The sequence below is a fragment of the Atractosteus spatula genome, chromosome 2 (assembly GCF_055471065.1).
Source record: "Atractosteus spatula isolate fAtrSpa1 chromosome 2, fAtrSpa1.hap1, whole genome shotgun sequence".
In the NCBI taxonomy this organism is placed as follows: Eukaryota; Metazoa; Chordata; class Actinopteri; order Semionotiformes; family Lepisosteidae; genus Atractosteus; species Atractosteus spatula.
In genome coordinates, this window is record NC_142707.1 from 33,234,734 (window position 1) to 33,249,225 (window position 14,492).

At 37.9% G+C, this 14,492-nt stretch overlaps 1 protein-coding gene across 9 annotated transcripts in view; it reads right to left on the bottom strand.

Annotated features, from left to right (window-relative positions):
- The window catches only part of LOC148839582 (DNA (cytosine-5)-methyltransferase 3A-like), a 285,242-nt gene that overhangs the window by 230,667 nt on the left and 40,083 nt on the right, over positions 1–14,492 (bottom strand). For all 9 annotated transcript variants that reach the window (XM_088908896.1, XM_088908889.1, XM_088908882.1 and 6 more), the window contains exon 3: positions 8,993–9,088. In XM_088908896.1, the coding sequence (XP_088765022.1) occupies positions 8,993–9,088 (96 nt within the window). The remainder of the gene's footprint in view (positions 1–8,992; positions 9,089–14,492) is intronic.

Here is a 14,492-nt window from a genome sequence, read left to right on the forward strand (position 1 = left end):
CAAACATAAAGTATGAATATATCAGAGAACAGAATAAAAAGCACTACACTTTATTAAGCACTTCTTTTACTTATTAAATTCATTACCACAACAAGATCCTTGATTTATGTTATTAATGTATTAATTATGTTATTAATATACTACATCATCTAAATAATAGTTTACAGTGATGCCAACATTTTACAGCTTTGTAGCTTAGGCGCATCTGGATTTACAAAGACTCTTTCTCCTTCATGAAAAAGAGAGGACGAGGGGTTGTGTGTGTGTTCGTGTGCCTGCAATTTACACAACAAAAATAGTTCCAAATTATTCTGCCTTGTTGCACTGCATACATTACGCCCCAGACTAGGATAATGCATCTTTAAATTGCACATGGAAGCTGAAGTGCAGCGTAATCTATTTATCTGTGTCACTGCTGCCATGGGGGATTTTCTGTCACCAGGTGACCTAGAAACCGAGGAGCGTCAGCAGAAGGCACTTGAGTGCACTGACGCAGTCCTACTCCAAGGAGCAGTTGGCGCTTGTTTCCAACTGGCACCTTCAAGAAGGAAAACAAAAAAGCTGAATCTTTTCACCCCTCCCCCCCCCCCCCAACAGCAGATGCTGTTTTTAAACATGACAAAAAAAAGCTGAAGCTGTGATGGCACAATTATGTGTTTCATGGCACCGTATTCCAAGGGACAACATGCAGCCTGCAAGGGATATGCAGTGGCTTTTGTTTTCAACATGTGTACAAATTGCTTTTTATGGAGTGCCCTGCCTCCTAGAGAATCCTGCTGTGGTGTTTACCGATTTAATAAAGATTCGGGATAATACTAAGATATTAAGAATCAATCCAATTGCAAGAAATGAAAATAAACATGAAAGCATACTTTAACATTGTGATTGATGTCCACAGATTTACACATCCAGTCTTCACTGTTGCGAATCTACATTTCCCAGAAGGCTGTAGGAACTCACCTGCCATCCTCAGTTACCTGACCAGATGGCAGGTAAATAAAAACAATGAAAATAAAAAAATCACTTGCTCTTTACCTCATGGCTGTTGTATGTGGTGTTTTTTTTACCCTGACCTGCCTATTAATGGTCTGGTTTATGACACCTTGCACCAAGGTGTGTCACACCCACCCCAAGAGGATACATTTTTAAAAGATAAATAACTGTGTCCTGAAGTCCTCAAAAATATCTGGTGGGAATTAATTGCTGTTTTTCGCTATTTAATTTTTTACCAGCTCAAAGCCAGCTTTTCTTAATTGTCGCACAGCAAGTCTGTCATTTAAGTATCCTGCCAGTGAATCACACTCCATGTAGGCTGCAGATCCCTTGTGCTCTCAGCTCAACCCATTACTGAACACTAGTTCAGTAGCTTGAGATGACATTTCATTATCCATGATATATTCATATTAAAACATTTTTTTAAATATATTTTTAAGGGTGGCACAGTGGTTTGCATTGCTACCTTGCAGTTCTGGGGCATGTGTGGTTCTGTTGTATGTTTACCTTGTGTTTGCGTGGGTCTACTTTACATTGGCCCTGGTGTAGGTGTGTGCATGTGTGTCTGTGTCTGTCTGCTCTTCAATGGACTGGCGACCTGTCCAAAGTGTAGCCTGCCTTGCGCACCCATTGCTTGCTGGGATAGGCTCTGGCTCCATCCCAATCCTGTACTGGATAAAGCAGTTAGAAAATGGGTGGACTTATAACCAACTAAAAATGCAGTGGTAATTTTTCATCACACAGTGAGTTTCGGTTGCTATTGATCTTGAATTCTATTGTATTTATCTAAAGTGTCACAAAACAGGACAAGGACAATAGGGAATATATTAATACAAAAAGTGAAAATTCTTCGGTCTGGATTCTCACCTGAGGCAAGCTTGTTCAACATTGAACAAATCTGCGTATAAAAATGCTTACAAGTTAATAAGCCATATTCTTCACTTGGAATTGTATTATTTATTTATCTAGACATCAACAGGTGATGTCGTTCATGCCTCAGATAAGGCATAGCAGTGATCCTAAGGAAATGATTCAAAATCTGGTTCCCCTTTTAGTTTGACCTTGAAAGTCCTAAACTAGATGTAGATCAGGAAATGTCAAACTTACAAATACCCTTGAGCATTCCAATGCTTTCATGGATACATGATTTCAAGTGCTGTTCTTAATGAAATACTTAAAACTGTTACATGATAATAGACCTAATTATTTTAAAATATTTTTAAAAAATACACTGTTGCACAGGGTAACCTGTCAAAACATCATGCAAACTATTTATTTTATTTAATATTTACAGTAGGTCTACTCCAAAAGCTCAAACATTATTTGCCAAAATGAATGTAATTTGTATTTTTAAAGTTATTTTGTATACCATAAATATACTGTGGGAATTGCTAAACCTTAGCAGCGAACAAGAAGACAGTACTGTTTAAAGCAGTTTCTAAGGTGAGCATGATGTCAAACACAGCAAGTAATTTAAAATCCTATTTTCTAGTGCACCACGTTCTCGGGAATATGGTTTTGCGATTAAACATTTCCAAAACATTTGACTAGTCGCTTCAGTGTTATACCTCTGCTCAGAATACAATTTTACAAGACATAGTATTTGATAAATAAATAAATTAAACTAATTAACTGGTATATAAGCATAAATACGGTATATTTATTCATTTTCCTTGTCATTAAGGACCCAAACAAAAATCTCATCTTTCAAATTTCCAACATTTCAAAAACAATTTTGAAAAAGGGATCCAATCCAGGAACGTGCTGATTCAATTAATGATTTGATAAAGTAAAGTGCTTGGCTGGAAGGAAAACCAGCAGGGTCTGCAGGTCCCCTAGAAGCAGGGCTGGGAACCCCTGCCTGCAAAGCATGGTATAAATCCGTTTCTTCTTTGACTTAGAAAAACAATCTACAACGCTGTAACATCCACAACCAAATGATTCACATTGGCAGAGAGGGGGCTGGGGACTTGGCCACATTTCCGCAACCATCTAAATATAGCATTAAGTTGCAGTTTTCGGAAACAGTTCTTTTTTCGTAGGCCAAATGAAACTTGCACTAGTCATTTGTGTCTGTGAGAGTTTTCCCAGATAGCACCCCTTTTGAAATAATACAGGAAGCTTAGAAGACGTTTCATACTGTAGGTATCATGAAACTATTAAAAAATATATTTGTTGCTTTACTCCTACTCCTCAACTTACAGCCTGCCTTATTTAACTTTCCCCAAGAATTATCGTAGTTTTTCTAATACTGTGCACTAAAAAATTACACAACAAATACATACTGTAGCTACCCGTCTTTAAGAGACTGATAAGAATTATTCAATTATAAACATTACTGAATACTTACAGTAAGTGTAGATTACCTGACAAGACATTAGCATATGCTGTGAACAATCAATTGATTTTGATTATTTATGGCATTTACCATTTTCAACCTTTACAAAGGTTTTTAATTTCCTATGTCATGCATCAGAGAATATACTGTTTACTGATGGAAAAAAGAAACACAACACTTCCTCCTCCACACTCTGGCCCTCCCATCTGCATGGAATAGGCTGAAGAGTGACTCATCCATGAAGAGGACCTGATGCCACTGCTGACGAGTCCATCGCAGCCTCTGTTTGGCACAAGCCAGTCGGGTGTGACGTCTAGAAAGTGTGAGCAGAGGGCCTCTGACAGGTCGCCTTGCTCTAAGGCCAGCAGCATGGAGCCTCACTGTGCTGTCACTGATGCGGGCATTGTGTCTGCCGGCAGTTTCAGCAGCAGTATGGGTGGCAGATCTGAAACGATCTTTCAGATGGACCAACCTGATGTGTCGCTCCAGCTCGTGTGCTCACTCGAGGGCAACGGAATCTTGGACAGTCATCTGTCCTGCTGGTCTGCTGAAACCTTCTCTGCAGTTGGGACACAGTGGAGCATCTTACTCCATAGTGTCAGGCAACGCAGCCTGCCTGCAGCATGCCAATGGCCCTCTCCCTTGCTTCTGGTGACATTCAAGGCAATATGGAATGCACAGAAAACTGACTAAGTGTGGCCTTTTTCTTGCAGTGATCTAAGCTTTGAATTAAGGCCTTTTTAAAGGCAACCTGATCAGGCATTGTTCCACCTGGACCTCGTGGAAAAGCACCTAACGTGCTTTCGTGTGATTTTCAAGTTGCAATGCCTCACTGCACAAGCTGTATTGCTGGTCAGAGGGCTTAAAACAAATTTACAACTTTTTGTAAAAGTACATAAGCTATAACTATAGTATTCTCATTCCAGAAAATGTTGCATTTCTTTTTTCCATTAGTATATTGACATGGTTTTCAGATTTTACTCTTGTAATTGGATTCTGAACTTTGTCATTCTCAAAGCTAACTGTTAGAAAATGCACATTGGTACTGGAATGACAACTAGAAAAAGTTAAACTTATTATATGAAAAACAAGAATGGTATTTGTTTTTAAACATGCAATTGCTATTTTTTAAAAACTCACAAATTTGGAGTTATACTTTGAACCTAGCTAACAGTTGCAGTACAATCAATTAGGAGGTACAAGGAGAGATGAAGACTTCTGCATTCCTATCTGTAAAACCATCTGCCTCATGAATTTGTAAAGACAATAAAAGAAAACAAACAAAGGATAATACATTTTACATTATTCCTCTATCAAATCTGTATCTGACACACACTGGCAATGACATCACAACAATCCTGACACTACATGTGAAAAACTAAGGTGACATTCTGTCAAAGTGTTCTGTTCTTATCTTTCAGACCCTCTCCTTGATTCTTGCTTGATACTCCTTGATGAATTATCTTCATAATAATTCTACAAAGTACCAAAGCACCACAACATAGCAAATCAGGTCAGCATGTACAAGGCCAAAATGGAGCAATACCAGGACACAGAGTTAGCTCCCCGGTTTAATAGCTCATCCCAACGTGGGCATGTGGGCACCTCCTAATGCCCAGTGTCCTTGGTCTCCATACTAAGGCATTGCTTAGGAAAGTGTTGTCCAGAGTGCTGGTCTCCATCAAGTATTAACCAGTCCTCCCTCACGCACACAGTTTCAGAGTTTTATGAAAGCAAGGCTAAAAGATGGTAGTTTTGCCATCAAGTGGACAAGTAATGCTGTCTAGTTTTGTTTCTAAACCCCAAATATTTGTTTCAAACAACACCCATTTTCACACAGATGGACTGTGTGAAGCAACATATTCACACCAGAAATGAAAACGCAGCTTAAGCATAGAGAGCATTAAAGCGTTATGTGTTAAAAAAAGAAGCCTACAGTAAAAGCCACTGGAGCCTCCATCATCTGCAGTGGCTGAAAATGTGAGACCTGTCATCATGGAATTTCCCCACAAGATGTTAACCCAAAAATGCTTTTCAGTGCAGGAAGGAGCTGGCAGTAGATTTTCAGGTGTGTTTATTTAGAAATTCGACTTAGCTGGATTCCCTGTCAGCAAAAAAAAACTTTTTTTGTAAAGTATTTTAATACTTTTTGTCAGTTGGAATTTGTTACATCAAAGCACTCTGCAATGTTAGTTGTATTTTGACGTTGCAAGTCCCTGCTTGTTGATAGCCCAGATTCTACCCCCAGCAAACTGAAAACTGCCGAAAGGCCAGAAATCCTACATGTTCTCTACCACCTTGACAAAATTAAACACCCTCTCACTATTACGTTATTTTACATTTGTTGAATCATTCCTTTCTGCAAATATATCCTAAGTCACTACAAAAATATTGGACTGTGACAAAAAATTGTTAAGTTCAGCTGGAGGCCTCCATATTCGGGACTATCATTATACAAAAGTATTATTGCCTGCAATACTGGGGGAAAAAAAATCAAAACATTCCCCCACCCAAACTATGTAATGAGAAGAAGAATGCTGCACAATTATCTCAAAAGATTCATCAATGTGAAGGGAGAACAAGAAAAGAGAGCGATTAGAGACTGCCGTATGTGCAGTGTGTGAGAGGCAGAGTAACAGTCATTGTCTGAAAGGCGCTGGCATCCGAAAGCAAAAAACTGTTATGCAACAGCCTCACTAACCTAGTGACCCGCAATCGGCCTCAGCATTCTAGGCCATAGACGAACAGCAGTTAACACACTGACTTCAGCTAACTGACAGACCTAACTGCCACGAATATAATGCAAGACAGCAGCAGCAGCAGCTGAACACAGCAAAGGAAACAATACATTTTAGTTCTAAAAGTGTTAGCAACTAATTCATCCATAATGCCAATAATAAAGCTCTTAGAATTTGAACTGTAAGAAAGAAATCCGTGATATATTTTTTTACTACCTAGTAGGAGTGTTCCTTAGAAAAAACTGTAACATGCCAGAAAAGTACTCAGCAAAAAAGAGAAGGAAATAGAATTTAATTAGCTCAAATCACACAGTGCTTAACTTATCCAGTGCACACAAGTTATATTTTCATTGGAGATGAACAGCAAGGCTAAGCAAAACTGCAGCTTTGGTCTTCATGATTTTACAAGATTTTTCCACAGTCCTAGTACTAATTACTACATTAATTTCTACATTAATTAAACACATTAAGACACACAATAAAATATGAAGCAGTGTGAAATGACGTTATTATCCTAAACATTCAATGACACTATGTATTCAATTAGCCACTTCACTAGATTATGAAGTTTTAATGACTTCCCACTGTATAATATTTGGTCTTTGTTTGCAGTAAAACAACCTTATAAAGGTAGAAAAAATGAAAATCTTCTTTTGCCTTTTTTCCCCATCTCGTGACCCTTTTAGAAATTTAATAACCTACAGGAAAATGTCAGGTTTCCAACACCGTAGTGTAGCTAATTGAAAGGAAAACATCTGCTACAATGCAAAGAGCAACACACATTGGCATTTTAGGGAGAAAGGAGCAGCAATGACGACAACTTTCTAAAATCTAAATAACCCTTGAAACCCACCACGTACTTCATGAAAACAGAATGCTCATGTTTTCCAGGTCTTAAAACATACAACTGTACAGCACATGGATTTATAATAAAACTGTACAATAAATAAATCCCACATATAAAACAAAACTGGCTTGGAGCTATAAAAATCTGTATTCAGGTCATTTAAAAATAACCCTGTTGAAGCATGGAGACAGTGGATAAAAATATACCCCAGTGACTCCAAGCCTATTATTACTGGGTTACTCTTTCCTTTAAAACTGACCTTGCTAAGGTGAGGACATTTCCCAACTATAACCCCAGTAATACTATGATTAAATGGGCCACTGCATTTAATAAGCATTCTCCCTTCTGTACATTTGATGAAAGAACACATAACACCTTTAGTATTCTCCTTTCAGCTTTCTTTCAGCTAGGTTTTCCCGTTAATGGATAATGAAGGGCTTTGTTAACAAATGGCATATTTGTTAGAACTTGTTTACTGCTAAACAAACACAAGTTATTTCTTCTGTACCAAAAAAAAAAACCCATAATCTTATCCCGCAGTATGCAGTGTCTAACTTTAAAACAGGAAAAACCTGAGCACCTAGTTTGGAAACCTTATCTGGATAATAACACTTTTCCTTCAGATTAAAATACTGTTGTCTTGTTAACAGGAAGAAAAAGCATGTTTGTTAAAGAACTGAAGTGTCTCCAACATAACCTTAAATGCCTTTCCCCTGGCCAGGTACAAATAATACTTTGACTGTTTATAACCCTTTCTCAGAAGTTACCTGATTTAAAAAAAAATGCAAACCCACAAATTTTACTTTATAATCAGATAATTTTTGGTTGCCACAGACTGGTCTTGGACATCTGTATGTTTGCTCAACCTGGTGGTGATGGACACATTTGCCACAGAGTCCCTTTGCATTCTGAATGGGAAAACATGAAACCATTATATTCATGACTTTTGTCACTGCCTGATAACGGCACAAACTCTTGCTTCCATGGGTGACAGCTAAAGGGTTAAAAATGAACTACAGGAAAGAAAACAGCCAGCATATTAAACCAGTAATTGACTCTATGGGTATATATGATGAGCCCAAATGTATTTTCTGGCAGCCTAAGGATTTGCATACAGCCCCATGTGACTGATGTAACCTGCCAGATATTCACTGGCTCTGTGTTCTTTATCCAGAAACCATCCAAGTTTACAGTCTAGGAAACCTCAAAATGGCACTATGACAATAAAAACAATGTACATTTGTTACAGCGTCTTTTACAATGCCTAAGACCTTGAGGCATTTCACTGGGATAAATTCCAAATTACAATGGCATCACAGAAAATGCAAGGGGGAGTTAAAGGCTGCTGCCAAAACAATCCCCTTCTCTGCTTTCACATAATGATCAGCAGTACGTAGTCTTGAAGCCTTGCATCTACGTTTTATAGCACATTCTCTTTTGTCACTCTTCCAGTGGGCTTGCGAAGAAAGTTAGGATTAAAAACTCCATAGACTTTTCTCACTGCAATGCAGTGTTATTATACAACTTCTACAGTAGGGAGCTACACGGTCTTTAGTAAAGCAAAATGTACTTCTGCTTATCTTGATTTCTGGGAATAGACAGTAGAATAAGCTAAATTAATCATATTCCATGGAAGAAAGCATTTGTATATTATATTCTGCATATTTCTGCAAATTTCCCTTGGCTTTACCATGCTACTTACAAAGATTTGCTTTGATTTCTCATGTTACACACTGATTGATTGTCATGCCTTACCACTCCTCTCTGTGCTTTACCATGACTTCACTGTGCATTACTACACTTTATGCTGACAGCAGGGTTCTTTAAAGCCCACACACTCATTTTTCAGCTCGGTTAGAAATAAGCATCAACATCCACAGCTGTTCAGACATGGAAGTTTCAAAAAACGCCATAGAAATCCGTGGAGTGTAAAACAAAACTGGATACTTGAGGTTAGGTTAAATATCCACAACTACCATGTAGAAATGTCACTAGTTCAAACGTAGTTTTATCTCCAAACTGCTTCAGATTTTGACACACCTGAATGGCAGTGAAAAGAAAATGGCTTGTACTCACGGGCAGCTGTTTGCGTTTCCTTCCTGGCCGACCAACTTTCCTCAGAGGCACGCTGTTGCCTGGCTCTTTGCCGCGGTCTTGCTCCTGATCTTCACTCTAAAACAACGGAAGAAAACATTGTTTACTTGTATATGTACAGTCAGGTCTACTGACTCAGTTGAGAAATATGGGAAGACATTCTTTGTTTTTTTTAAAAGCCAAGACCCCAAACTGAGAAAAATAAACCTGGAACTTAGGGACAATTTGTTGACTCTTAAGACAAACAAAGACACTTCAAGGAGAACAGATTGTTAATTTTGTTAATACAGTAGCTAAACTGGGGAAAGTTCAAGCATTAATACTTAAAGTTAATTTTCATTACATGCCCTTCATTAATTATTTTTTCATAAAATACTGTGTTCGAGTTCAGAGTCCTGAATAATTTGTAAATACCTGCAATAAACAGGTCTTAGAAAAGACAACACATGCCAAAAGCAATACTTTCTGTGAGTGCAGAAAATGTATCCCATTGGGTAGTTCAAAGGTTTCCAACCTACGGCCCAGGTATTTTTATCTGGTCCGAGAACAGAGAGCCACCATTGAATCCTTTTGCGCAAGTGTTAAAGAAGTCAAATAACCTTTACCTCAGGTTCACTTGTTTGTTGTTCTTGAGTTTTCTTGCATTGTTTATTTTACATCGAAGTGTCAGGAGTTAAGAGGAGAAAAAATTACTATAACATCTGAAGGCATTTCGATACGAAGCACAGAAGTACTCAGACTTGACTGGCAAAATGCATTCAGATAAAGTAGAAACACTGAAGAAAAACGTAATTTATCAGTGTGAAACATTCACAAAGCGATCACAACAATTAGAATCCACTGTAAGGGCAAGTTTCAAAATAGCCCCTGTTACAGCTAAGGCAGGGAAACCATTTACTGATGAGCAGTATATATTGTAAAAAACTTGTATTATGAAGCCTACTGATGACCAGAAAAAGTTGCTTTGTTCGAGCAAATAAGTCTGTCAGCTAATACAATTGCTCATCGCCCAGAAGACCTGGGAAAAAACAATTATTTTGCACTGTATCATTCATCGGCAGGCTTTGTGCGGTAAAAATGTACAATTATCTTAAGTAGTGGATATAGTTGTGAAGACAGTGAATTTTATACGATCATCCTCCCTTAATCATCTTCAGTTAAAAACTTCCTATCTGAAATTGAGAGTGAATATCGGGACATTCTGTACCACTGTGAGGTTAGCTGGATCAGCAAAGCTAAACTGCTAAAGAGATTTTTTTAAGTACGCACAGAAATCGATATCTTCATGACTCAGAGGAAACGACCTACAGTATTAACGCCCTCTCTAACAGTGTTTGGTTATGGAAGTTCGCCTTTCTTATGGATGTGACTGCACATATAAGTGAACTGAATGTGAAACTTCAGAGCGAAAATTCTATCACTTCAGACTTGTTTTCACATGTAAAAACCTTCAGACAAAATTATTTTTGAAAAACGGGTGGCAGTTAACAATTTTGTTCATTTTGCAACTTGTGAAAAGTACAGAAATTAATGTACCAAACCTTTTCCCGATTACGTTCACTTTATACGCGATTTCACATTTTAACCAGCAATCTGAAGACCGTTTTCAAGATCCTGACAGTATCTCAGAGAACATAAGATTGTTCCAGAAACCTTTTGCAAGTGAAGTTGAAGATCTTCAGCCTGAGATGCAGCTCAAAGTACAGTAGACCTTGCTGTGAATGACTTGTATAGGGATCTGTTTAAGGAAAAGGATTTGTTAAACTTCTATAAATCACTGCCTGAAGAGAGTTTTAAGAACATTCAAAAACTTGCTCGTGGAATGTTTTCTGTCTTTACAAAAATGAAATATGTAAAATCTAAATATCAAAAAATCACTCTCTGATGAGCACTTCAAGCAGATTTTGATTCTGGGGGCGACAAAGTTTGAACCAGAATTTGAGGACATTCTGTCACAGAAGCAATTCCAAATATCGTATTAAATTTGTACACAAGTATGGGAATATTTCTTTTAGCTCTATTTGTTCATTTGCATATTACAATATATGACATAAGGGTTTTCATTAAATTTATTATAAGTGTAAATTGTGTTGTTTATTCCTCTATCATAAAATCTCCCTGTCTACCCACCCTCCCACTGTCTGGCCCTCCAGCCTTTCTTCCAAAGCAAATGTGGCCCTCAGGAAAAAAAGTTTGGAGACCCCTGGGGTAGCTAATGTACATTAAAATACAGGAATAACACTAAGGGTTAACAACACCACACAGTTAAGATTTTTATGAATGAGTAAATATAAATTCCACAGCGAAATAGGGAGAAATAATGTTTCGTCTGCTGAGCCTTTTTGAGGCGTGAGTGAGAGAGAGGAAGGTGTTAGAATATAAAGTACAGGAGAACAAAGGGCAAAGTACAGTAGGTGATAAGGAGCTGACAGGTGATCCAAACAAAGGGGGATCTGGAAGAAAGGTGTGAAAATCTGAACACAGATTAAATGTTCCATTTCTACTAACTTTCAGCTTGTGAAAATAACTTTTACTTGTTCCTTTGCAGCCAATGCACGTTAACACGTTCCATACATAATAATCTCTAGGTACTTAACTAGACATCCACCTGCTCCATGAAGCTTTATAAAAATCACTTTAGGGTGCAGATTGTGTCTGCTTGACTGAAAGTAGCAAATCAACACTATCAAAATGCAGTCTAGAAGAATTTGGTTATCAATTGATCTGTCTTCACCATGGGAACTACAGTTAAAGATGAACTACAGAATAAGATGTCCTTAAAAGATTATCTGGACTTTTCTTCTAGCTAAAACGTATCTGATGGAATTGTAATAAACTCTATAAGTCGACTATTGTATTATGATTGTACCTTTTGTAAGACACCCTGGATTTCTTTGTTCTCTTTGCTTTTGTAACACCTGAAGCATTCGCAACACATTTTGCAGACATGTTAAAAATAAGGAGGATGTTCAACGACGAAACCTGCTAAGCATGCGAGATAAAAAAGGGAAGGAGCCTTCATTGAGACGTAAATTCGTAAAACTGATCACCCGTATAGCCAGGGTTGGATGTTAATAGTTGTACATTTGTTCAACACCTGTCAAAATTAAAATGTCCTGACAATATTAATGTATTATAGTATACATGAATATTTATATATATATTAATAAAATCTGTCCAAACTTGGCAAACGAGTTTGACACTCCTAGTCAAGATGTTCCCTTACATCTCTTCTTCTTCTTCTTCACATTTTCCCACTTATGTGGGGTCTGCTTGTTTGCACCGATTTTTCCACTTCGTACAGTCTGCGGTATCTCGGCAGGTGACTTTTGCGAGGCGCATGTCGTCTTTCAGCCGATCCAGCCAGCGCGTAAATGGTCGTCCATGGGGCCTGCAGCCTTCCACATTCAATTCGAGGGCGGTCTTTGCCATTGATGTGTCATTGCTGCGGAGCACGTGTCCATACCATCACAGGCGCGATTCCCTCATTTTATCAGTGATTGGGGCGACTTTGAGTGTTTTTCGCACGCCTTCATTCATGACATGGTCTAGTCTTGTCAAGCCGAGGGTCCATCGCAGCATCTTCATTACCATCGTATGGAGTGCCTGTTCATGTTTCTTTGTCGTTGGCCAGCATTCAGTTTAGTATAGGGCCACTGGTCTGACCACTGAGCGGTAGACTTTGGATTTTAGGCGTAAAGGGATCTTCTTGTCGCATAGTACTCCAGTGACCTGCCGCCATTTCATCCAAGCGGCGCTGACTCGCGTCTTGGCGTCTTGGAGGGTAGTGCAGTTGGAGTTGACACATGAGCCTAGGCGTCTTCCACTCCTGTACTTGCTGTTCAAGGCCGTGTCGCGTTTCACTTGCTATCATAACAGCGTCAGCATACAATATCGTCCATGGATGCCTCGTTTGGATATCTTTGGTCACTGTATCCAAAGTATGAATAGCAGAGGAGACAAGGCTGAGCCTTGGTGGACGCCAACATCTTACATCTTTCCCTTACATCTCTCAATTCATCAAATATAGACCCACATCTAGGAGTAAGCTAATTTCTCTAGGAGAAAAGTGGTGTGGATTTTGGGAAATGAGTCTTACTAATTCTAAAAATTTGAATTACAGTATGTAGCATATTCATGTAACAGATGAAAAACACTGTACGTTCTTAATATCAAATGTATTCAGTTAAAGTGCACTGAAGGGATTCAAATTTATTTTAACTAGAAATAGTTAAAAACATCCACAACAACACATACATGTGTATTATCAACCATTTTATCATTATTGTGTATTATGTGAAGTACAAGCATTTAAACATTCTTTAATATTAGAATTTGCATGGGATTTTTATATATAGTTTTTTGACAGAGCATGTGAAAGCTCCAACTCAACCAAGTTTGTTAGGTCCTATGCCAGAAAAGAAGCAGGAATGTGAACATAAAAAGACTGCATGTTAAATATTAACATGTGCAAGCACTCTGGTATTTCAGATTTGGTATCCTGCTCAAATGCACTGCAGCTTCTGAAATTCCATACTAACCAACATCTGAAAAGAAAATCGTCCCTTGAAATTCAAATTTAAGTAATTTGTTCAGTATGACATAGCTTCACCTCTGTATCTTAAAGTCCATGTTATAAAATCCCTTACTTTTACAAATCTTTTAAGTGCTTCAGAAAAGTATTCATACACTCAACCCTTCTAAAATGGTTTAAAATGAATGGGATGCAAGAGTAATATTTTTCAACGTTGTGTAGATTTTATTAGATACTGCAAGAGAGAACAAGGTATTAAATACCCTGTATCTAATGAGCAATCCCTAACAAAATAACAGTAAAAAGTATTAAGCTTATTTTTATTATTGTCAACTGTGCGAACATGGTGGGTTTGTTTCCACTTTACATCAATGCAGTTTTCAATATAACATCAATGGTTAATTCAAGAAGAATAACACAAATACATGTGGAATAATTCAGGTTTTGTGTAGAAGTCATATCATAATGTATACTGTAAGTGTGTTGGATTTATTTGAATTTGCCGACCAGCATCACTGTAAATTCTTGGTATAAATTCAAAATGATTCAAGCAATTTTCATATGATGTGTACAAGTAGGAACATGAATTACTTTATGGTGGTCTTTTAAACGTTTAAGTCAATAGGTGTGTTTAGAGTTCTTTTGCTTCAGGGGTTTTTAGAGAAAAAAAGATGTGAAAAGTGTGAAGGACACAATCTTACAAATACACATTAAGTAACAAGTTGCAGCGGGGCTAACCAGCTCAGTTTCAGAAGCAGTCCTTTTTGTTGGAGTTCCCTCGAATTAATAAAGCTCTCTTCCCTTTTACAAAACATACTTTGAACAACTCAACCCCCTCCCTGGAGCAAGTTACGAAAGAAAGATACAAATATAGTGGCTTCAGGCTTCATATTGAAGGAACACCGGTATCTTATCTGAATGTGCAATGAGACGGCAAATTCTATACAT